This window comes from Lepidochelys kempii, chromosome 1, assembly GCF_965140265.1.
Source record: "Lepidochelys kempii isolate rLepKem1 chromosome 1, rLepKem1.hap2, whole genome shotgun sequence".
NCBI lineage: Eukaryota > Metazoa > Chordata > Testudines > Cheloniidae > Lepidochelys > Lepidochelys kempii.
This window is the reverse complement of record NC_133256.1, coordinates 47,127,366-47,154,017: the sequence shown is the minus strand read 5'-3', so window position 1 is coordinate 47,154,017 and position 26,652 is coordinate 47,127,366. Positions and strand designations below refer to the sequence as shown.

Sequence of the window (26,652 nt, the reverse complement as noted above, 5' to 3'; positions counted from 1 at the left end):
AAACATAATCTCTGGCAAATCAAGTCAATTAGGCAAGCCAAAAGAGAATCAGAAGAGCAACTAGCAAAAGACACAAAAACTAAGAGCAACATTTTTTAAAGTATATGAGAAGCAGGAAGCCTGCCAAACAATGAGTGGGGTAACTGGATGATTGAGGTGTTAAAAGAGCACTCAAGGAAGACCAGGCCATTGTGGAGAAGCTCAGTGAATTCTTTGCATCAGTCTTTGTTGCAGAGGATGTGAGGGAGATTCCCACACCTGAGCCATTCTTTCTAGGTGAAAAATCTGAGGAACTGTCCGAGACTGAGGTCTCAGCAGGACCAGATGGTATTTAGCCAAGAATTCTTAAGAAATTGCACATATGAAACTGTAGAATTACTAATTATGGTATGTAATCCATTGCTTAAATCAGCCTCTCCACCAGGATATGTGCGTGTGTGTGTCTGAAAGTTAAAGCTGGACTGGTGTAGACTAGAAATAAGGTGCAAATTTCTAAGTGAGGGAATTAACCAGTGAAGGAACAGCCCAGGATTGTGAGGGCACAAAGCTGCCTTAAAACCACCACAGTCAGTGGCATTGGAACAATTTTTATAGTGGGGATGCTGAAAGCCATTGAACAAAACTGCAAACCCTGTATATGATGGAAACCACTTCAAGCCAGGGGCACTCCTAGTTCCAGCACCCCTGACCATAGCCCCTTCCCAGTCCACCCCCAAAGACTGCACACCCTGAGTTTTAAATATCAACTACTGTACTTTGCATATGTCTGCAGGAAATTGTGTATCTAATTAGAAAGCATTTTGCTTAATTTTAGTACAATAGAATTGGAATATAACCAAACTGACCAGAAATATCAATCTAATTGTTATTCACAACTTGAAATACACTAACAGGCCACCATTTGTACACTACATAAAAAACAAATATTGAAAACATTTTTTAAAAATATCAATAGACAGGTACCTGAAAAAAGTGGAAGGGTGAGCTCAGGATACATCCTTGCTAGCTCATATGAAAGAAGTGCCAATGAAACACTGTAAAGAGGTGGTAATGGGCCATGTGTACCATACAGGATACTGCCAGGTCTTTGCTCAGCAACTTTCTTTGAATAAACAAAAAGCTTTGCCTCAAGAATCTACAAAAGAGAAGAAAGTGGGCAATGAAGTGAAAGGATTTCATTAATGCACAAAACTTTCAAATTTCAACTTTAAACAGATTAAGAAATCACATAAAGGTCTACATGTTTCACAGTAAAATTTCCAAGTTGCAGAAATATTATAAATAATCATTTGCTTTAAATTTGTATACAAGTAATCACGGCAGCATTTATGATTATTATTATATACTATATTTATTACTGTAGCACCTAGTCGTGGTTTCAAAACAAAAAGTAAAAAACCCCAACCAAACTGTAATACATGGTAAGAAGTTAATGGTGAAAACGATAGGGCCACTTGCATTTGGTTACTGTTTTAAAGGAGATTTTTTTTTAAGTAGCTGATACATGCCTGCATAAGTTGCATGGAAATTTCATAAATCTCTCTGTTGGTGTCAGACGCCTTGAATAGCACTAGGTTTAAAAGTGTCACTATATCAAAAGGATAGTTCCTGGAAGAATAAATAATACATTTTTGTCAACATTAGAATCTCAGTTTAAATTCACTCTGATTTCCTATGCGTAAAAATGATATAAAGAAAAATATCACCTCTGTTTTTTCCACTCCTACACCAGACTATAGGAAAGGGAGTTATTTACTTATGGATACATACTCCGGAGTCAAGTGGCCATCTGGTGAGGGAGGGATGGACAATTACCTTGAGACAATGCTTAGCAATGCACTGCAATTGCCTATTCCATAAACCTAAATTCTTTTAAAATATAGTATCTAATTTTTTATAAACTAATTCCCAAGAGCAAAGATGGTTGGGCAGACAGTTTCCAGGAATAAAATATTCTTCAAGCAATTCCACTGACAGTTAAAATAGCCTCTTCTGGAAAAGGATATATTCCTCAAATTGCACATTCCCAGACATTAAAGTCAAAGAGAACTCTCTATCAGATTGAACAGTTAGTGAAGGATAAACATGAAGAATGGGAATGCATTGGCTCAACAAATGACACGCTCTTGCTGAAGAAATTCCACCATCCTACGTATTCAAAATTTAGTGTACAGTGGATAAATAAGAGCAGGGTCCTGAAGGCACCATTGCTAGAAAGGCAATTTTCCATGTAATGTTATTTGGTCTTGCACAAATCTAGATTGGAGATTTCTACCCTTTTTCCATGTAGATATGTAAATACACTACCTTAGTTTTAGCCAACATAAAATTGTGGAATTTGTATATCTACCACTTCGACCATAACGAATACAGAACTAAGAGCCTGTTTACACTACAATTACAAATGAGTCAGGGGATCTGATTACAAGACAGTTCCCTCCAGACTTACTTACAAGATTGTTCCAAATTGTAGACATGATCTTAACCATGTTCAGTAACTGACCTACAACCTTCTTCATTATCTTGTCTATTAGGCTGAGTCTTCACATGCAGATTTAGGATCCATTATTCACCACCACTGCAGCTCCACCAGTGGAAGCAATGGAAGCTATAATATAGACAGGACTCAGGAGGTTTTTACCACCGAGATTAGGGCAGACAACATGATGGTAAAAAATACCTGAATCCTGTCTACATTAGAGTCTCCACCACTGTTATCAGTTGAGCTGCTGTGGCAGTGAAATGGAAGTTCTAAATTACCTAGCGTAGACAAAGGCTGCTGGGTTGATGGATGGACACAGAGTGATTTCTGGGACATCTTTACTAACTCCACATACTAGTGTACCCCAGCTCTACTGCTCCATGTCAGTCTATCTGGTCCTTCCCCAACCTGGTCCCTCCCACAGTTCACAAAGTTCAAATAATCCCCACCTGAGGGAGCATCTTGAAAGAGGAAACTATCAAGGGTTACAAAAGCATGCCTAAGAGAATCCAACACAAAAATCTAAAGATTAGGATAAAACAAGATTACATTAACAGAATAATTATACTGTAGAGTACATTGATACAAAATAGAAAAAACTAAGCTACATGAAAAATAGCAGTGAAATGGCCAATAAATATGTAGTTAAAAATAAAGAACACTGGCTATCTGGTATAGGCCTCCTTCAAATGAATTTGACAATCATATGAATCGGTCTGGTCAATATTTGCAAACCTGTGGTCCTATCATTAGTCAATGAAGTCCATATTTAGACACCTAAATAAATGGTCTGATTTTCAAAATGGTGAGCATCCAGCAGTTTCCTACTATTTAAATAAATGTTCTGATTTTTTTAATGTATATAAATAAAGATTCGGATACCTAACCTTTAGCCTCTCTTATACAGTATGATGGAGACTTTATAGTTTTGCCTCAAGGAAAAAGACTTAACTAACTAAGATATCAACTGACTAAGATATCATTTGCCCTTCCCACTTCATCATCAAAATGCCACTGGCCACACTGTTGCCAAAGGATATGCCGTCCAGGAATTTGAACTCAAGTAAAATCCCTGTAATTACGAGTTGAAAAGAAATGGAAGAAAAGTGTAAATAAAGTGTATGTTTTCAATTACTCCAGTATTCCAGTCTGTAGGGACATGATTAGTGAAACTCCAGAACACATTATTTACAGTATCACAATAGAAATGTAGCATGGGAAACCATGGGCTGGGACAAACTGAGTTTTTTAATGGAGAGGATTCTTTGTGGAAAGAGAGGCATAAGTTATGCAATACTACATTGCTAATTTACAGCTGGATTAAGCGGAGGTCCCCCTACACTTATTGCTACTGACGAAAGGATGGAATATGGGAAATTGCCAACCAGTTTTTAGTATTAGCTAAACTCTCAACATAGCTCCCCAAATAGGCTGAAATATGAGTTTCTTCTTGAAAATGATCATGCATTTTTAACTATTGCTAATGGCACATCAATGAAACCGTTTCCCAGGGCACTTAGCCCTATCTAATAAAAATCTGAGGAGAAAAGACTGTAGGTGAAGGGCTAGTATTATTGTGTTTTCTTTTAAGATAGCAAAACTGAATCTCAGAAGCTACTAAATCTACAAGCATAAAATTCCAATCATACTTTTTAAATCTCAGGGCAATGCAGCTTGTACTTGCAGCTGTTTCTATAAGAACAAAATAGTGTTTTTTAGAGATATACCAAATTCTAAAATACTTAACATGTTTTGAAACTTTGCACTGTCCCACACATTACTCTCTCAAAACATACTGATCAGACATCTTGCCAAACTGTTTTTGTCAAGAACTCTCAGTCTAAAATATATCAGCACTCCAAATGCCTAGTCAGATGAAAACTATCCTTTATTTCAAAATAACTGTTAAACCTTTTTTCCACTTTAATCCTGAAAAGATACTAAGAAAAAAAAATGTTTATGCAGGACATATACAAAAAAACAATGTTTTGTGCTCCCACTCTGTTAACATCATTGATAATGTTAATCCGAACACAAAAGGTAAGGAAACTCAGGTCAAATCCAAGGGCAGTTAGAAAAAGGACAAAATAATTGTTTGGCAAATGACAACACAGAAAACTTTTATTTTCATATTATTTAGTCTGAAGGCATTGGAAAAATCCATCAAAAATTGTTTTGGCACTAGGTTTAAAAATGGTGTTACAAATAAAAAGGTTTAGGCCCTAGTTTACCTTTCTGCGCATGGAAGGATCAGAAGTTCAAACGCCTACGCAGCAACAGGAGACTACAAGGGGCAATTTATCACATGCTCAAAAAATGTGCCTCAGGCAGGCCTGTAAGAGAGTGACAGGGATGTGTAGCCTCAAAACATTGCGTAAAAAGACATGACATGGGAATGCTAGCTGCAATTCCATACAGAACTTGCTCAACATCCTGGCCACTCCCTTGCAGACTTGATCACATACACAGATAAGGCAGAGATTATTTTTTTAACCTTTCCCCAATACTGTGCTGACTTTGTCAGTATAAATAAGCATGTTTGCAGACGCATTTCATGTGATAAGAGATGCTCTTCCAAACTTTTTGCATCTGGCCCCAGATCTGGTGCCTTTTCTCCTGTTTGCTGCAAAGTCACAGAGGTGACTGTTATTCAGTGGATGGTCTAAGGCAGTATAACACTTGGCTGTGCAGATGCTTCACCATTCCCATTCACATACATGAGTTTTTTTCTGTGTCTTTCATAGCATGCAACCCAGGGCAATATAGCAACCAACAGTAAACACACTTACAGTTTCAACCATTATTTTTAAATTTAATGGAAAAGAACATTTAGAATCTGTTTCCAACAGAAACAAGTAGGATTACACAAAATATCTGGTGAGTAAACATCTTAGAAATAGCAGCCCTGATCTTGTTTCACACTAACTGCCTCAGGGACAGTCTACTTCTAGGTTTATTAATACCTGCTTCCGCACACAGTCGCAATGGCTTTGAAGCACCCAGAAGCAAGCTGGTATGATCCAGTATAACACCGATCTATAGCCCAGTTGAAAAGATTTACTTGGTCCGGATTTAGTTCCAGCAATAAGACTACAACTTCACATCCAAGCTGATGAACCTGAATACACACAGAATGCCAATTATTATTTTCTGTAAAAAATAAAAAAGATCCTCCCAAGGTTTCTTAAAATTATTCAGGGAGATAGACACAAAGTCACAAAACTAACCTGCCTTTTACATGAAAAAAAAAAGGACCATGTTTATTGGGCACTATGGAGAAAAATAAAGTGGAGCGTTTATCATAAATACATTTTATGTATACCACAGATGGGATTTAACTCAGTTGTGAATAGTCCACACTTCATAAAAATATGTCTTGCACAAACCCCATATATGTTAAATATATTTTTTAAAATAGACCTTCAAAATAAGGGTCAAAGCATAATATTATGATTAATATCCTGTGTTAGGAGATCTGGGTTGTATTCCCAGCTTTAACACACACTTGCTGGCTGACCGTAACATCCATGTGTCTTTGCTATACAACCTGTAAAACATAGATACTGCTAATTTTCTACCTCAGAGGAGTGCTGTGAGGCTAAACTCATTCATGTTCGTTAATCCTTTAAGTAAAGCTTGGAGTACATCTTTCTGTTTCTTGGATTGCAGATAATGTAGAAGCAAAAGGTGTTGTGCCAAACATGAGGTAACACTATTTTGGATCTCACTATGATGGACAAAGATGAAATTAATCATTGGACTGGAGGTTAGTGGTTATCTAGGGATGAGTGGTTATGATGTGATTACATTCAATAGGGGCAAACAGAGGATAGTCCCACCCATAATATATATATTTGGAGCTTCAAAAGGGCTAACATTTCAAAGCTGAGGAAAATTATCAATGAAAATGACTGTGAAGAAAAATTTAGACAGAAAAATGTGAATGAAAACTGGGAATTCTTTAAGAAGAATTTATTAGATGGCAAAAAGCCATGGTTACACAATCAATATGTATCAAGAAACAGAACAAACTTGGCTAAAAGCCAATCTTTGTTCAGCGGTAAAGTGAAAGCAGCAATTAGAAATAAAAAATCAATATGTATCAATTGGAAAAAGGGGGAAATAGACATCCATCAATATAAATTAGACATTATGAAGTACAAAAAAATTGAAAAAATAATAAAACATCAGAGAAAAATCCATATTTGGCTGGGCTAAGGACAATAAAGAGATTTTTAAATGTTAGGAGCAACAGAAAACTTTGCAATCATTCAATTATTTAATTGAGATGGAAAAATTATTAATAATGATGCACAAAAAGCAGATGTGTTTGTGACAATCAGCATTCAATAAATATTTCTGTTCTGTATTTGGAAAAAACAGGATGAAGTACTTATATCATATGATAATGAAGAACTTTTGAGTTCATTAGCAACTGAGGAGGATGTTAGACAACATCTACAAGGGATAAACCCTTTTTGATCAGCAGGCCCAATAACTTGCACTCAATAGTTATAAAAGAGTTAGCTGAGGAAATCCCTGGCCTGGTGATTAAACAGTAGGAATATAATTAATGCCAGTCAGTCAACAGTATTTTGCAGAAAACAAGTATTGTCAAACAAATCTGATTTTTTTTTTTGGATGAGATTACAAGTTTGGTTGATAAAGGTAACTTTGTAGACTTCTGTAAGGTGTTTGTCTTAGTACTGCATAATATTCCGATTAAAAATTAATACTGTACATATAAAGCACATCTTAAATGGATTAAGGGCTGGCAAAATGCTGATACCTACAGAATGGAATGGGGGACTATATCATGGAAAGCAGTAACTCTGAAAAGAATCTAGGGGTCATAGTGGACAAGCACCTCAGTATCACATCTCAGTTCAATACTGTGGCAAAACGGAATATTGAGATCATTGGATGTACAAACAGGGGAGCAGTGAGTGATTTTTACCTCTGTATATGGCATTGGTGAGACCAATACTGGAATACTGCATCCAATTCTGGTCTCCACATTTTAAAGAGGATATCGAAAAATTGGAGAGGATGCAGAAAGAAGACTGCCACAACAATTATTCGAGGGCTGGAGAAAATGCCTTATCATGAGAGACATAAAGAACTCAATCTGTCAGTTTATCAAAAAGAAGACTGAGAGGTGACTTAATTACAGCATGTAAGTATCTTCATGTTAAATAGAGGAGGATTAAGCTACTGCGAATTTAGGGCACTTTACTTCTGAATGAGAGCATCCATATCTATCCAGATTTATCAGGCCATTTCCAGCAGTTGACAAGAACCTATGAAGAACAGTGTGTGTGTGTGTGTGTGGGGGGTAGCTGCTGGAAATGGCCCACCTTGATTATCACTACAAAAGGTCCACCCCCCCCCCCCCCCGCCAGCTCTCCTGCTGGTAATAGGTCACCTTACCTGATCACTCTTTTTACAGTGTGTATGGTAACACCCATTGTTTCATGTTCTCTGTGTATATAAATCTCCCCACTGTATTTTCCACTGCATGCATCCAATGAAGTGAGCTGAAGCTCACGAAAGCTTATGCTCAAATAAATTTGTTACAGATACAGATTTTTGTGGATACAGATTAACACAGCTGCTACTCTGAAACCTCTCTTCCCTTTATCATCTAACCAGAAATGTCTTTAGGGCACAATCATTTTAAATGCAAAAATAATCCATCAAATTAGTACTCATGGAGTTATTTTCAAACACCAACAAGTCAATAAATATTTGGTTGTTACAGATCCAGGCTATAAGGTAAAGACTCCATTTTTCCTAAAATTAGTAGGTTTTTTGCCGCCTTCTGAAGATCTGCCCACACACATTGACTCACTCAGATTTGCCTCACCAGCAGCTACATCGCTGAGCAGGAAATGATTTTACATTCTTACTTCACAAGACCTGGAAGCAGGTGGGATGGAAATACTCCAAACAGAAAAAAAATACTTTTTGAGATCATACTGTCCTTGACCTTTGTATTAGTAATGGATGAAAAACCTAAAATATTGCTGCAAACCAGTCTGAGCCTCATAACAGAACCCTGCTTAGTTTAGTATGCTACACGAACTGTGTGTCCTGAAATAATAAAATTCCTTTTATTACTTAAACGTTGCTGTGATACGGTTCATTATGCATTTGTATTTGAATACTGCATGGATCTATTGTTTTCTGTTCAAAACAAAGGTCACAAAGCCTACAGTCATACAGACAGGTTTCAGAGTAGCAGCCGTGTTAGTCTGTATCCGTAAAAAGAAAAGGAGTACTTGTGGCACCTTAGAGATTAACAAATTCTAAGGTGCCAGAAGTACTCCTTTTCTTTTTACAGTCACAAAGTGGACTGTATTCAACAAGTACAGAGTTTAAAATCATTTTAAAACCATACATTATTGATGAGGTACTTACTCGTAAATCTTGACAAGCTAGAATGTTATCAAGCCATTTGTAAAGATAGCCATCAGGGGAAAGACCCACATTGTCAAAAACAGGGCCACAGCAGAGTACAGCTGACATTGCCTAGTAATACAGAGAAATCTGTTTAATTTAACGTTTGTGAATGTGTATAACAGACTGTGCTTGCAAGACATTTCCAATTGCTACCTGTTTTTAGTGAAATAGTGCTTTTTTGCTAGATTTCAACATTTACATTGATCTAGAAGGTAACTGCATTAATTAAAATAGGTTAATTATAATTAAAAACTGCATTAATTAATTCAAATGCTGAATTAAAAAATTAAGCACATTAAAGGAACAATGCAATAGGAACACTTTGCAAATGCTTCAAAATGTGTTTTGTCATTTCAGCCAATCTGTTCTTAATGAGATTATAAAACCTATTAAACATTTAATTAGCTTCATGTTCTCTGTCTAAATTAAAATTGTTTTATATCATTTGATGCAGCATATACTGGTACACAGAACATTATTTCCCCAGTTTATTTAGGAGCTTGAGTTGCAGCTATTAGAGCTGGACAAGACTTTTAAAACTATTGAGTACATCCCCATATAAGTGCAGGATATAGTCCTTTGGAAATAGGATGTATCAGATACTGAACTGATATTGCACTTGATCTTAGGGCCTGATATCCTGCTTCCACTGAAGTCAGTGCGAGCCTTTTCTTACTGAAAATCTAAATAATAAAACAAAATTTCACTCTATGCGGGCAACAAAGAAGTATACTATGAGAAATAACTTTAGATTACAATTTTGGAAAGAAAAATAGGAATTTTTAACTTTCTAGATCTCTCTCTCTCTCTCTCTCTCAAAATAATCAATTACTTTAAATAAAAGGAAACAAATAACCACAATATCTGCCTCTTTTACATTTCTAAACTTAGGCTTTGTTGTTGTAATCTGTTTTACCGAATAGATCACTTTGCATAGTGGAAGGAAAATATGCTATACCTTTAATGCACAATACTGGTATCTTGTAATCTGGTGATTTCTGTCACTATAACGATCCAGTGGTGTAAACATAATGCTGAAAGGTCCAGCCCATTGACTAAATAAGATGAAAAGGTGGTGCCTCAAGCTTTGCTGAGGGAAGAGAAATCTCCGATGGTGAACTAAGGGAATAAAAATAAAATTTGTCATGGTTTGCTAAAGTAAAATAAACACAATAGAAATAGTCAGTCAGTGCCCTCTCCCAATGGCAGTGATATCACTAGTGATAGTATATGAATTTCATACTTCCATGAATAGAAAGTCTTTCCTTATATTTGAGGATACACTTAGTTCAAAGTAGCTAAACATCTTTTGTCAACCTAATATAGTTAATAAGAGACATTTTATTTTCAAGAGCCTTAATGCTTTGAATGAACATGTGTTTATATTTTATAATCATGTCTGGGTACACTAACTTTAGAATCAGGGTTTAGGAGTTCACTGCCTCAGGTACTCCTTTCATGGTAAACTCCTACCTACGTGATATTTCCAGGTATTTCAACACAAGCCCTAAGAGTGGATAAATGCTTGTTGGATCATATTAAAGAAGTTCTGTATTAAAATCACAAATGAGTTTGGTTCCCCAGAGTTTAAATTCCAGGGTATTACTAATTAAGAGGTCTCTTGGTTTTTGGTACTGTTTCTCTCCCTCTATGTATGAAACTTGCAAGCTGCTAATTGTGTTAGTACATTCTAAGACAGAGTCTGTTCTCAAAGCAATTCACAGAGAGAGAGACTCAAAGCAATACTCTAACAACAGAAACAGCACCCAGAGACTCCCCACCCTTTTGTTGTATTAACCATTGTGATTAAAATAGAGATAGAGGATGTATGTGGATGGATGCTTGGTGTGGATAATAACTGAATGATCAGGGAGGTGCCAGCCTAAGAATCCAGTGTCCATCGGCTGAAGAAGGCGTCAAGTGGAAATAACCAGAGGACCCCACCCAGAGGGCAGACTGGAATCCACCCAACAGCCTCAAGAATGGGAGAACCAAAGAACAAGATAACATCTTGGAGCCGTCAGGAATGTGCTATCTGCTGATTGATTCAGCAACAGCATGATGAAGCAATTCCCATAGACTGGCATAGGAAGAAATTCCTATAAAAATAGACTCTAAAAAGTGAGAACTTTGGGGTCTGATTCTGCAAACCAACTTCCAGGAGCATCAGATGAGCATCTGACAAGGCCCTGCTCCCTCCTCATGTCCAGGCCACCTGGCCAGTGGCTTGGCATGAGCAACTCTAAGGCTGGTAACTATGATAACAACCTTGCAGAACCTGTGTGTGTGTGTGTGTGTATGTTTGTATGAATGAATGAATGTGAGAATAAATTTGAGATTGAATGGAATGTTATAACTATAACTAACTGCTTACTATGATTCTTTCTGTATTCACAATAAATGTGGTATTTTGCCTTTTTCCCTTTAATAAGATCCGGCTGGTTTTTATTTTATTGGTACAACATGCTGTCCTACTATAGTAACAGGTGGAGATAGGAAATAGATCAAAGCTTTTATCATATCATTCCTTTATAAAGAGGTTTGGTAGGCTAACTCAAATGCTAAGACAGTTCCTGAGCAAAAGAAAAGTATCTATTAATGCTAAAAAAAAATGTGAGAAAAAAATTCAGAAGTTTTCAAAATTCTTCCAACTCAAAACAGGATGGAGGATAGGATCTCTCAGATGGCAGACAGAGACTAGGGAGAAACCAATTTAACAGGGAAGAAATTACCATTCTTCAACATCCTTGTATGCCAGCCCAAAAATAGGAATTTCAGATAGCAATGTCCAATACAAAATTAAACAGTGTATAAATTCACCCTGTGGGGCTGAAATGAACAAGAGAAAATTTTCCTAACTCAGTGAAAAGTGAAAATCCATAAGAGAAGGAAATGACAAAAAGGTTTAAGTGCTGCATTATCCAGATAAAAAATAGTTCCCTTGAGAGGGCCTAGCCCATTCCTGCTGCTACTTCTCCTGAAGCAGCGCCAGTGCACTGACAGGTTGCTGGACTCATTTTGCCTTTGGCTATAAGGCAGGAAGGGGAGTGGTACAAGACCAATAAAAACATGGAACTGCATATACTAGAACTATCTCTGCTGAGTTACAGGGCCTGTTAACCACAGAAATTAATGCACAGGCCTCCCAGCTGGTGAAGAGGGGACACACTGAACCTATTGATTACACTATTAAAAAGGCATTTCTGGTTTACTAGAAAGAGGCAGGGCACACTGCTGCTGGTGACCCCACATCCAAAGAATAAGATAAAACCCCAAAGTCTAGTCTAGCTAACTAATAAAAATTTCAAGTCCAATATTTACAATTATCTAAAGATAACGGAAGCTGACAATGAAAATGTGTTTGTCAAGGAATTACGTATTATGGCTTTGTAGTTTTGGACATGTTTTAACATCTGCTTGTTAACAGAAAGATAATAGTCTCTTCAGAAAGAAATTTTGAATTAATTAAAACACACAGTTATTGTTGGCTTTCTGCAGAACATATAAAATGGCTGTTTCAATGTGCAAAGTGCATAGAAATATAGTTACTATAGATAATGCACATTAGATTATAAACACAATGAGAATACATGCAAAGAGGAATACCTTTGCAAATATTCACTACTGAGTAATTTCTCACACAAACCCTATATGGATGGGAACAGAAAAAAGGAATTCAGTAAATTGTCCACTGATAACAGCTAATGAGATGGCACCATTCAAATGAATGAGATTTTTCCATTGACTGAAATGGGAGCAGTATCAACATATAGGTGTTCACTATAGACTTCTTTTCCTTATCTTGTACATCTCTTATATATGTTATATATATCATACACCTGAAAACAACCAAATCATGAAACCATCCAGTTGTGCACGTTTCTGGCCTATGTTAATGTGTGGTCTCATTACTCTTTCCCTTTCTTCTGCATTCCCTCCTTCCTACTCCTTGGTATGCCTGTTGATGTCTGCCAAATATTCTGTAAACAGCAAATGTACTGGGCGTGAGCTAGCTTCCACATTTTAGTTTCTATTAGTTAGGTGGAGCCTTTTGAAGCAGACCTTTTTACTTTATCTGCTAAAAGAATTACTTTACATTTTAAAATTGTTTAGTCTCTAAAGTGCCACAAGTACTCCTTTTCTTTTTGCGAATACAGACTAACACGGCTGTTACTCTGAAACTTTACATTTTAAAAACAATCTTGCAATACACACAATGCATGAGAATATGGCCATATTATAATAATATAGCAAAGCAAGAGCAGATATGAGCAATCCGTTGCTGTAAGAAAGGCCAAAGGGAGCTTTGCTGAAATGGGGTACAACTGGAAGCAAGTTTTCCACTATATGTTTAAAACTGAAAAAACATTTTCTGCAGCTATCAATAGAGATTTTTTTTCTTTTCTATGGGCCTTTTTGACACTTCAAAGATTGCAGGATAAAGCCCTATGTAAAAGAAATCTGGAGCTGCAATAGGCTGTGTATGGTTCATTTGCTGGGCTTAGAAAGAGAAGAGTCTTATATATGTACATTGCAAGCTTTGCTATGTTGATTCTTGAGAGAATTCTGTACTCGATTGCCAAAATTCCCTCTAATATTTGCTACAAAACAATCTTATGAAGCGTGGCTTATAAAGAGAAAAACAGAAAAACTAAATAATGAATTAATATATCAATGTACTTACACGTGTGTTAAGTGTAGTTGTGTAATATAATGAGGTAATATATCATACCTGGAACACACTGAATCAAGTTGGCAGTCATGGCACTGAAATGTGCTCTCATATCCTTAAGAATTTCAACTTCTTTATCATTTTCAGCCTCTAGCAGCATGCGAGTTAGATCAACATATTCTAAGAACAAGGCTCCAAGGGCTAAAGTATCCCTCTCTAAGGCTCCATTTGTACTAGAATAAAGAAAAGTTGAACATTTCAATATGAGTGACAGTGCATTTAACTTGTGACATAATACATTATCATCTTTAAACACAGATTTTAAGCTTCCATAGTTGCATATTTTAAAAAAACCCATATTTTGTATATTTTATAATTGTTCAAAGAAGCTACTAAAACAAACAGAATGATGACATCACCAATGGAAATTCTTCCATACAAAACAGTGTTACCTGTCACTTATAACAGCAGCATCAGCAAGCAATTCAAAAATTCGCAATAGCTGCAGTCTCAGCAGATCTCGGCGCTCACGGCGTTTCTTATTCTTGGGGTTAAAAAAAGAGATACTTAATACATGCGCAGGTGCAGACATTAAAATAATGCAAGCCTGGTCACTGACGCTGTGTTTAAAGCAAAGCAGTATAACTGACTTATTTACTTATGATGGAGTACTATGACATTTGCGTGTACCATAGTACAGGTATGCTTACATAACAACACAGGTAGAGGTATGTTCACATTTCTAACTTTCTAAACAATTCTTGAAAAAACAGTTTATAGCCATATTTGTCCATAAGGAAAAAGTGAACATGGTATTCTTGAAATTCTGGACCAGAAATAACTTTTAATATTCAAGTTTTGGTGCTGAAAACACACTTTCTTCATGTGCTGAAATATTATTATATGATATCCAAGAATGGTGCTTCTTGGATCTTTGAAAGTGAGCATCAGCAGTACTTCCTGCAGCCATGATAGTCTTAGTTCATAAACTCTCTCCTGTATTTTATACTTTCACTAGGAGAAAGTGTGGTTTAAAGTGTCTCAGAACCCCAATGCTTCCTCTTCACCTAACACTTCCAGAAAGCTCTCCTTCACCTCCAGAAAAGCCCTTGCTTTGCTCCTGACAAATGTGAAGTCAGCTAGCAAGGCCTGCTCTTCGCCTGAACAGCTGTAAGTAGGGTGATGGTGGTGGGTGGTAATAGGGGCCTATATAAGACAAAGCCCTGAATACCGTGACTGTCCCTATAAAATCGGGACATCTGATTAACCTAGCTGGAAGTGCAGCTTCCTGGGAGTGAAGAGAACGACAAAGATGACTTGTTTTGTCTTGTCTTGTCTTCCAGTGAACACCAGAAAGTATGTCTTCCCTCTCCTTCCCCTCTTCCTATGGCTCTAAATTAGAAAAAAAATCAAGGGAAGGTGATAAAACCAGTCACTGCAACTAGTAGTGGATTTTTCAGTCAATATAGGACAACCTCATTAAAAGTCATATTTTCCCTGAGTACAAGGCCAGTCTACACTTGAAAGTTGTACCAGCATAATTATTTTGTTTAGGGGTGTGATTTGTTATCAATATAGTTATACTAGTACAATCCCTAGTGTGACGGGGTTATAGAACTAGAACTATATCAGTAGAATTAAAGCAGGGCAGCTTTCTAGTGTAGACAAGGGCTAACGGAAACTGAATCCCTGGTAAGACCTGTTTATACTACAGAGATAAACCATATTTCCAACACTGTTGTGAAACATGGTTGTGGCTGAGTTATGTTACAATATTTTTTTCTCTCACCATTGTAAGTGGGATTTCACTATATCTAAATTCACCATGAAGAGGCGGCACTATATTTAACTAACTTGTTCCTCCCCTAAAAAATATAAATAAAAATGTATGAACTGTATTTTTACACAATAATTTAATTTTAAATAATCCATTTAAATCCAGTTTTAAATGGAATTGCTTTAAGTAATTTTTTCTACACAATTATTGAAAAGTTCCTTTATTAAACATCAAGCTAGAGTTACCAATAGGATGTTTTTCTGTTTTTTTTTTAATTAAAGAAACACATTCACTACTTTTAACTTCATGTTGCAATTTAAATAAACAAATCTAATTTCTTGAACTAACCTCTGGTCTTCTTTCTAGGGCTTCTTTCATTAATGGGTGAAGTTCTTCTACTAATTCCCTAAATTAAAACAAAACAAAAATGTTCTAAACAAAATCCTTCATAATTGAGTCCATCTTCATGAATTAAATGCTCCTTTTAAGATAAAGAGTATTACACTGCTCTCTATAAGGCTTCTATAACACATTTATTGATCTGGATAGTGTATTTTCCCTTCCAGCTACATATTTGGGCACTGGTATTCTCGTGGTCCAACGAGCAAGGACAAATTTTAGGAAGGGTTCCAACAAGGGCTGCAGTTTCTACACTAAGGCAGTGGAGAAAGTACTAACATAATGGTTGGTTAGATTACACCTAATATGAATAGAAAGGTAAAGCTTTTTAGTGCTTATGAAATATTAGGTTATTGGGAAAAGCGATCTGTGGCTTTCACCCAAAACTTCCATCCAATACCACATCACAAGCATACACTGCTAATTCAGTGCTCCTTGTCATTCCCTTCTCCCATAAAATTCAACATCCTATTTATTACATAAACACTAACATTTTAGAATTAAAATTTTAAAAATTAATAATTTTACATTAAAACAAAAATAGCATATCTGAATTAAAAGCAAATTCCTGGGATTATTGTAAACTGTTCAGTACCTGAAAACAAGAGAATTTGTTCTTCCAAATCCTAATACAAGTGATTCTGTGATTTCTATGCTTTCAAGTCTCATCAAAGGTACTAGCTGCTTTAACAGGACTCCAACAGATGGGGTTCCTATAGCCTAAAATATATTTATTAAGAAATCACCAACATTTAATTATTAGCACTATCTATATCAAATAAACAATTACAGATTTCAAAGCATGAATAAGTATTCAACAAAAAAAGAATAATTTAAGAGTCAAAAAGTGCCTTTTGTAAATCATAATGAAATGACTTTATAACTGTGGATATGTTCTAATTGGCTGTCTTCTACATTATATCCATGTGAGTAAAGTCCAGTAAATATATGGATCAAAGTAAATTAAATCACTGATTTTAATCATGATTTAAATCAGCATGCAGAAAACATTGATTTAAATCACTGATTTTTAATCTTGTTTTACATTTGAACTTACTTATATTCCTTAAAAAAGGTTTATTGTCATTGGTTGGTAACCATTAAAACATGTTGATTTGCAACCAGATATACTCTTTCACTAAACTTGGTGCTTCTTTTTGCTAACCAGGAGGATATACTATATCTATACACATTTATTTAAGCAATTAGATAGCTTTAGCTTACATTTATTCAGACTCTTAATTTTTTACATTTTTCTATGTTAGAAAATGGTGAATGTTGCATTTCTTATTTACTAGATGATGATTAATTTTTACTAGTGATTGATGTTAAGCTCTATTTGGATGGAAATTAAATTAAAAATGCAAAAAACAGCAATTTTTAATTAAATAAAACTTCCTTACAAAGCATAAGAAAAAAGTTTATTGAAACATGTTTTGCATTTAAAGCTAACTGATTTATTAAACAGTTTATCCATCCTTTCATCCATCAGCAGGAAGTTGAAGCAGACAAATTCAGACTGGAAATGAGATGCAAATTTTTGACAGTAAGGGTAATTAACCATTGGAACAATTTACCAAAGGTCGTGGTGGATTCTCTGTCTGTGACAATTTTGAAATCAAGATTGGATGTTTTTCTAAAAAGTATGCTCTAGGAATTGTTTTGGGGAAGTTCTATGGTCTGTGTTATATGACTAGATGATCACAATGGCCTTGGTTAAATATTGATTAAATATCAATCTATTGTTAGTGAGTTGAACAGATTATTTCTGGTAACTACATCCTTCAAGATTTTAGAACCAGTAGATCTCATCCTTTCACATCTAGTTTTTATTGATAGATTGGAAGAAAAAAAAACAAGCTTTCCTGATTTTTCAGCGTCCAACTGGTTACTTAACTTTGCATAAACGAGTCATTGAACTGAACTAGCTGAACAAACAGAAATGAAGAAAACAGTCTCTTCATCTGCAGAAAAGATTACTGCTCTCAAAACCTGGTCTGGCACTTCACCAACTCTGGATCCAGGTGCTTAGCCAGTGACTTCCACCAATTAAGTGGGCTGACTGTCTTTAAATCTTGGCAGCAAACAAGTACTCCAATATTATTTTTTGTGGTTGATTTAAATTATTTTAATATATTATACAACGTTTAGGCCTTAACATAGGTTGTCAATTTCAAATTTAATTTTAAATAGCATATTTTTATAAATAAATCTGAATTTAAATTAAAAATCTGATTTTAATTTTTTAATCAATATTTATCCATCCTGGTTTAAACGTTTTCTGTATTTTCAAAGACAGTATTGTACTTTATTTTCATAGACAGTATTGTACTTTTTTTATTAAGTTTACAATATCAAAAAAGACTCCAGTCAATGAATTTGTAGGAACTAGTACATTTCTCAAGCAGTTACCACTAGGCCTTTGGTTTCATATCACGCTCCAGAATTGCAATAATGATGCAGAAATACATCACCTATTGTGCCTTATTGTTTATGTATGTGCTATAACAGTACTTAACAGAGTGATCTGCATTAAAAGCATGACACATGGTAAAGTTAACTTGAGCATATTATGTGCAACATTTCCATACCTTGCATATATACTACTTAGAATATGCATTAATCACATAACACAGGAATGTGCTGCAAATACCACGGGAATTGTCATATGTTTAATGGCAAATGGTGTAATGTGCTATACAAATTAATGTTTTCAATAATAAATAATAATACTTGAACCAAATCACATATATCGAAATAATCCTCAGATGTACTTTTATCGCTACTACTTGACTTTCACATGTAAATTCTTTTAAAAACATATTTAAAATAATTACGGAATAATTCTTCTGAAGCATGCCATGTCACCTTGTTATCGTAGTTCACTGTTCCATCGGGAGTGGTAGCCATGATCTCTGGAGTTGAAGCACGTAAGTGTCCAGGGCTCATAATACTGGGTTTCGCTACTCCAAAGCAGAGAATAAGATAGTTTCTCCACAGAGTTACATAGTTGTCACCACTGCTCGCTGTACTGGTTTTCTTTGCATTAACAGGGATACTGGAATTTAAAAAAAAAAAATAGTTAATTCCAGTTCCTAATTTTAATTTTCCAGAGCTTTTTTAAAAAACCAAACAAGCTAAGTAACAACAACTATACTATTAAATATTATATGATGTAAAAATAAAATCAATGAAGGAAATAAGAAAAGGAATCATTACAGTTTAAAGTGGCAATCATCATATCAAATACCAAAAGTTTGGATACTATTACCATAGCTGGACTGTCAAACTGGTCTGAATATGTAGGACTAAAGAATTTACATAATAATGTCACTAACCCTTAACAAATGAAAGCCGTGTACAGAGTATCACTTACTTTGGATCCACAAGAGGCATTACTAGCTGTAACCTCGTAAAAGCATATGGCCAAGCGTAGCTAAGAGCTGTAGGACAATGTTTTGGTAAATTCTCTTGTCTAAGAAAACTGAAGAGGCAGAGAACCCATGGATCTTTAACTGACTGTGCAAATATCCAGACATGGGAAGGGCTTTTTACATCATAATGACTATTTACTAAGACTGCATTCCATTCTACCAGCCATTGCAAATCCACATTATGTGTTAATGGTAATGTAGTCTGTGGAGAGAGAAAAAAAATCAGTATCACAGTGGTAGTAACTTATTCCCAACTATTTAGGCCACAGTTCAGCAAGTCATTTAGGCATCTACTTCCTAAATAAAGATGCTCAAGTGTTTTGTTCAATCAAGGCATTAATCAGCTATAAATAGCATCTCCTATTGGCAAGAGCTGTTCCCATCAGATGAAGAAACCATTTCTCTACTGTATGTTCTTTAACTCTTTTCTTAAGAAAAATATCTATGTGAATGAAGGCTAAAAATGTGTAAATTTGGTAACTAATTACATTAATTAAATCTGAAAAACACTGATGTTATTGGGTCATAATTGTATATACAAAATTGTTTTTATATCATATACCAAACTTTTTTATTGACAAAAACAAAACAAAGGAACGAACAATGACTAAGCAGGAGGATAGATGGGCATATGTTTTTATGTACACATTTATATACATACATATACTGACACAGATATAAATTTTCAGTGAAATTTTCAGTTTTGTTACAGACTTTTGTACCTAAGTCACTTGACTTTGAAAATTTTACCCATATTTTACCCATCCATAAAACCCCTGGAACTAAGAAGATACATACCAATCATCATTCTTACAACTTTTCTTGCATGCTGTATTCCTCTTCCTCACCCATCTGTCTTTCTGCATGATAAGGTCTTTGGGGGCAGGGACTGTGTCTTTCTTTATGTTTGTAAATCACCTAGCACAATTGGTTGCTACTGTAGTACAGTGTATATTTTATGACTGCCAGGGTAAAAATAACCACAGAACTAATACTCACACTTACCACAAAGAAGGTGCTATGTACATTAAGGGGTAGATCCTCAGCTGGTGTAAATTCTCATAACTCCACTGATTTCAATGGAACTATGACAATTTACACCAGCTGAGGATCTGCCCCTATAAACATGTAATAGCTGGTGGTATATTGCAAATGTCTACCATCAGAAAATAAACAGGTACTTACTGAATCAGAAACTGCCACATGAATAAAACTTTCAAGAATAGAAGAACTTAGCTGATCCATGACATCAATCATAGGCCTGTCATCATCCTGTACAAATTAAGGTAATAGCAGTCAACTACTTTCCTTAGCTAACTGATTCTTTTCATCTTTGTTCAATACACGAAACAGAACTGCATGAAAGATTATAAGATACAGAACTGGTAAAAATATATTCAGGTGGTTGTCTTGATGGATACATTTTACCTTTTGTTGTATTAACCTCGAAGTCAAGCCCAGCTTGTGGTTTGAAAGGAAGTTAATTACTGGCCTTAGTTCACTGTTTACTGAACAAAAGTGCTCATCAGAAAATCCCATATGACTTGGGACATCTGGTACCAAAGGACTGAAAACCTAGCTTAACTGTTTAACTAAAGCATTCCTTTTCTATGAACACACATATTTGTGTTCTCAGGCAGCTAGATGGCTCAGTGTGTTGGGGCCACCGCACACAGCAAGACTCTACATACATTTGTATCTGTACACAAGAAAAGAGTTAGACTTCTGTACTGTACAAGGAATATTTTATGTGAATAAAGTTAAATGTTTATTGTGCTGTTTTTGTTGAATATACTGAGATGTTGTAATAGTGAATTTTATCTTCACTAAAAATTAATAACGCAGATGATGCAAAAATTATTTGCCCAATTCAAGGAATATTTTTACAGTATACCTTTGTGTGTACTTTATAACTGAAAAAAAACTGAAAAAGGGTTTGATGTTGTGCAAAACTGGATGTTGTTTGTGAACAACAGAACAGGTTTTGCAAAAAGAACGTTATTAATGCTTTATAGTCAACAGCCCATGAACTGTAAGGTCTGCAATAATCAGACACATTAAAATGGCAAATTCCAAATAAGCCAAATGTTTTTATATATAATAAATGTCCTCTTCCATTACATGCATTATGGTAAAGCAGCACTGTTAATTTTAGTTTAGAGCTTTATCTCTGGAAAATTTTCTTTTGAAACTTTTAAAAAAAATCCATACCTCTGCCTGCCCCAGGGCGAGAAATAAAGCACGGATCTCTTTGAGAATCAAAACTGCTAGTTTACGGGTAGCAACCTGGAAACTACAAAGTAGTACCAGTGCAAATCCTTCCACAGCATGCAGTACGTTGGAATAAGGACTTCTTTCAGACTGTATCCTATGGCTGGATCCGTTTGGTATCAGCTGTAAAGAAATGAGAAAACTATACTCAAAAGAGGGAAATATTAATGGGAGATGAGGATGAGGTTACTGAGAAGTGCTCTATTTGACCAGGACTGATCCCACCCAAGCTATCAGGCATTAACTGGGTCCCAGGAGGGGTTAGGGTGACCAGATAGCAGGTATAAAAAATCGGGACGGGGGTGGCGGGTAATAGGTGCCTATATAAGAAAAAGCCCCCAAAATCGGGACTGTCCCTATAAAATTGGGACATCTGGTCACCATAGGTGCGGTTAAATGGCTCCATGACATTCACTAAAGGAATGAGGATTGGCTCTCTTAGTGGCTCTCCACTTAATTCATGGTTAAGCCCACTGCTAAATGCCACTATCCTCCTCCTGCAAGGTGGCATGATGGTGGACAAGGGAGTACATAGTTTGTGAGGATTTAAGGCTTCCTCTCATCCTTCAGGTTAACAGGATCCACTAGGCCCTCCTAGGTATTGTGCTCTTTCCCACGTGCTGACCCTCTGAAGCCTATTACCTGCACTGGACACCAGCCACAAGTCGCAACACTATTTATTGAAATTTATTTAACCCTTCCCCCTTTTTAAGTATTTTCATAAGTACCTTTACTTATCCTTATTATCCGCACCTCCAAGGCCTCCAGGATACCCACTAGATATCTTATCATTCTTGCCCAGAGGGAAAAATTCCTCCCTGATCCCAAAAAACAACTGTATTAGACCCACAGCAGGCCTGGAAAGCAGAGGAGAATTAAGGTTTCCGGGAACCCTGGGCCAGAGCAAGTGGTGGGCCCCACCCCATCCCTTCCACCTGCTGCCCCGCTCCTATGGCAGCCCCTCCACCTGCAGCCCCGCCCATAGCCACACCCCTTTCTGCCTCTTCTCCAGGGCCCTGCCCCCATTCCACCCACGGTCCCCCCATTCTGCGCCCCCACTGCAGCCCCGCAATCATTTTGCTAGTTTCTGGCCCCCCTACCCCCACTGCGGCCCCAAGACCGGAGAAGCTCTGTTCCCCCGCCACAGCCCCAGGCTGTAGCAGGGAGTGAAAGCTACCCCAGCCCTGAGGCTGCGGCAGGTAGCGAGAGCTCCTTCAGTCCCGGGGCTGCAGCGGGGGTCCCACTGCTGGGGCTTCCCCCACCACTCCCACGCTTCTGCAGGGGACCAGGGTCAGGGCGCTGGGGGCTTCCCCTGCCACCCTGGGCTTTTGCTGGGGAGTGGGGGTGTGAGGGCACAGGGGCTTCTCCTGCTGTGCCTGCCTGGTGCTGCTACTGGGGAGCAGGGTCAGACACGGGTGCTTTCCCTGTCTTCCCTGCTCACCCGGCAGCCAGGGCTCTGGGGCCCCTGAGTTGTCCGGGGCCCCTGGGCATGTGCCCCGTAGGCCCAGTGCCTAATCCGTCACTGCTGGAAACCCAGCTCTGACAACGAAAGTACCTACTGGGCAGATAGGACAGCTTTCAGCAAGAAGAAAGCTGCAGTGTGCCCAGGAATGCTTAAACATGCCTGGAGAGGGGGTTTTGCTGGAACCAATCAGCTCCCTCACCATCCCTTGAACTGACCAATGTGGCAGCTGAGGGAGGTGAAGCTCCACTCCATTGTCCAGAGCCCCAGCCACCTTTATAACTGCAAGATCCCCATTTGCATTCTGGGCAGGAACAGAAGATAGGAAGGGGGCCAACTGTTTTTCAGATGCTGGCTCAAAATAAGCAATGAGCATTTCTACATGCATGATCAAGGCCTTACAGCAGATCATTAAATAATTGTGTTAATCTCAGTGCTGATGTCAAGCATTCAAATATCATGAGTCAGCCTCCTGCAAATGATAATACTGATAAAAATTAAAACCAAAATAAAGGGAGGAGGATGTCTTTTTAGTTGTCTTCTGGTTTTTGAGCCTTTAAGGTGCACTCAGGTCATGTTTTCAAGTTTTCTTCCCCGACTATACAGTCTGGAAACTTAATTTCATTTTTAAATGAAAGCTGAGATTCTCATGTGATCACGGGACTCCAAAAGCTGGGGGCTTTCAGAAAAAATGAATATTGCAAGACTCACTAAAATCATGAGAGTCGGCAACATTGTGAAGCATAGTGACCTCCTCTAAAAACACATTGGGTCTATATAGTATTATTTATTCAACCTAATCTAGCATGATATTTCATGACATAGGTGTTAATTTGGTGCTAGTATAGTGAAATACATGAGAAAGATAGAGTGATGAATTTTGGAAAGCATGACCAAATCTTTTAGACTTTGTCAGATTGTTTAGGGAATACAAACAAAAAAACTATTGAAAATTTCTATTAAAAGCAAATGGTTTGTTCAGTTTCTTGCTCAGCTGATTTTCAAAAAGTGCTGATCATGCACCTACTGTTGAAAATTAAGCCCTTTTACAATATCTCAGTTTGGGCACCTAAAATACTGAGACACCTAAATTCACTTTTGAAAATCCTGGCTATAAATGCTTATTTATCCAAACAAAATGGAAGATAAGGAATTTATTTGGACATATGGGAATTCAGATAAACTAAGTTTTTCATAAAAAGAAAAGGAGTACCTGTGGCACCTTAGTGATGGCCATTGGGGGACATAATCTTAATCACATAATGATTTTTTGGATGAGTGGGGTTTTATTGTTGCTTATAAAAGTAATTAATTGGAAAAAATCATTTTAGTCCCTTTGATGTTACCAGATAGATAGATAGATAGATAGATAGTCATGAGACAATGTAACACTTAGGAAGGGTTTATATAGATGCTCACAAACCAGTGATCACAGATCATGAATATGTCAAATTTTAGAAAGTTTGAAGGGTTAAACAGAAAAACATTATGGCATTTTAGCATTATCTGTAAGTTACAGTGCTGGGAAAAAGTCTTCCTGTCAGCCCCACCACTTTTATGTGGTTTTGTTAACAAGCCTATTTTGGTTTGACATACTTTCTTCTTTGTTGGTGCACTACAATGACATGTACTATGCTGCAAAGGGTAACAGCTGTTCTAGGTACACTTAATCCTGCCTCAGCATGGGTGGATGGACTAGTAGATAACCTGTTCAGGTCCCTTCCAGCCCTACATTTCTATGCTTCTATGAGACAGCTGAACTAACTGTTTTATGGAAAAAAGTCTAACAGCAGTGAATTCTGCTGGAGCACAACTTGAGTAAATAAGGCATACATAAAACAGAACAATATCCAGGAAAAGTTAAATAAGGTCATAAATGAGTATAACTATTGGAATGCAGTTCACTTTTATTCATACCTCTGATGATCTGCTTTTTGTCTGTTCACTGGCTTTTCCTGGAGTGTGTATTACAAGTTTCCATTGTGTAAGCAACTGTAGCAGCAACTTCAGAGAAGTATCAAGAAGAGTGTGATGCATATCATTCACTTCGCGTAGTAGGAAGTTAGTAAAACCAAAGAGCACATCCTCTCTCCAGTCAACAAAGTCAACAAGTAGACCCTGAAGAGAATTTTGTGCAATGTGCCGAAGTTCATCATCCATGTGGATAGAGAGTCTGCATGTTAAAATAAAAGTGACACTAAAAATGTAAACACCATTAAATGGTGTAAGTGAGTAAAGTAGAAATTAACACTGACAGAAATTCCCCAAAGTTAATATAAAATTTCATAAAACTATTCAAGCTTTTATTGTTATTGACCACAATCACCATTGTCGACACTTTATAGAAATTCTTGCTACACCAGTACTTGAATACATACATAGATCCAAAAGATATGTTTGCTCCAGTCCAAAAAGATACTATAGAGCAGCTTTGTGAGCAACTTATTTTTTTTCACTTACAAGAGCATGTTTCAAGATAGTTGAAATATGGCAACTTTGCAGTTTCTCAGAACAAAGAAAACTGTTGACTTGATCACTTATGAGAGCAAAAGTCTTTCAGGATAATGTGTGCACTTCAGATTTTTTATTTTTTACTTCCAAGATAAAATCAAACAAACAAACAAAAACAAACAAAAAACTCCCATGTGCCAGTAGAACAATTAAAATTAACCTTCAACTAAGAAGAAGCAAATTATAATTACTGAGAGAGAATCTTTAAATGAAATTAAAAATTCCTAACTAGAACACAAACATTGCCTCAAACTTTCATTTCTTCTGGGATATAGAAATAGAAACCACAGCTCCATCATACTCTCCATTTTTTAAGAACTAGAAGTCTATCCCCCCCAAAGCATTTTCTAAGGAACTGGCATCTTAGATCCCATTTTCTCTATTTCTATATTTGCACCTAATTTGTGTCCTTTTCTGATGGACCACAATCCATGTTTCCTCTTTAAAACAAAATGAGAAAGTCACTTCATAGCTTGTAGCTGGGCAGAATGAAACACTTAAAGATCAGTATGCTCATCACATTTTTAAGTTTGTCACTTCCACAGTGTACTAAGTCTTCATTAACCAAAAGGTAGTAATATTAATGGATGGGTTAGCATCCACTTTCCAAGTATTTAAATTTAGTTGTCCCTGAATAATTAGACATGAGGATATATTTGTGAATAAATAGAGAAAAATCTAGAGGCCCTAATAATATGCAGTGGACCAAATTCTTTTCCATTAAAATTGTACGATGTGGTATACTTGAGAGAAGAATTTGGCTCAGTGTGTGTTAAAGTGAAGTTAATTGACTCCAACCAGTCTGAAAATTCTTCATAGGCAGGTCAAAGACTGTTTTATTCTATGCAATGAAAGTCTAATTGCCATGAAACTTCACCAACAGGTTCTACCCCAGTCAGCAAAGGGCAAAACAGCTCCTGTGGGTACCTTTGAGGCCTGTCAAACCTGAGATGCACAGCTTCTTAAAAGTAAGTATCCAAGCCCAGTGCAGGGTGGGCACTCAGAGGGAAGCAGAACTAGAGTGCAGAGCAGGGGCTGCTTACCCAGGAGAGCTGCTTAAGAGCCTTTGCTGCATGGACCCTCTGGAGACACAGAGGGACCATCTTTAATTCATTTTTCTTTCATTAGGGCCCAGGGCACGCAGCCTGGGCAACCGTAAACATACAGGGGATTAGGAACCCT

At 36.8% G+C, this 26,652-nt stretch overlaps 1 protein-coding gene across 14 annotated transcripts in view; it reads right to left on the bottom strand.

Annotated features, from left to right (window-relative positions):
• The window catches only part of FRY (FRY microtubule binding protein), a 373,522-nt gene that overhangs the window by 115,486 nt on the left and 231,384 nt on the right, over nt 1–26,652 (bottom strand). For all 14 annotated transcript variants that reach the window (XM_073341316.1, XM_073341418.1, XM_073341299.1 and 11 more), the window contains 14 exons: nt 24,877–25,132; nt 21,438–21,620; nt 20,412–20,498; nt 19,169–19,428; nt 18,661–18,850; nt 16,388–16,512; nt 15,742–15,799; nt 14,069–14,160; nt 13,677–13,849; nt 9,903–10,063; nt 8,903–9,013; nt 5,446–5,600; nt 1,509–1,608; nt 964–1,135 (listed from right to left, as the gene is read on the bottom strand). In XM_073341316.1, the coding sequence (XP_073197417.1) occupies nt 964–1,135; nt 1,509–1,608; nt 5,446–5,600; nt 8,903–9,013; nt 9,903–10,063; nt 13,677–13,849; nt 14,069–14,160; nt 15,742–15,799; nt 16,388–16,512; nt 18,661–18,850; nt 19,169–19,428; nt 20,412–20,498; nt 21,438–21,620; nt 24,877–25,132 (2,123 nt within the window). The remainder of the gene's footprint in view (nt 1–963; nt 1,136–1,508; nt 1,609–5,445; nt 5,601–8,902; nt 9,014–9,902; nt 10,064–13,676; nt 13,850–14,068; nt 14,161–15,741; nt 15,800–16,387; nt 16,513–18,660; nt 18,851–19,168; nt 19,429–20,411; nt 20,499–21,437; nt 21,621–24,876; nt 25,133–26,652) is intronic.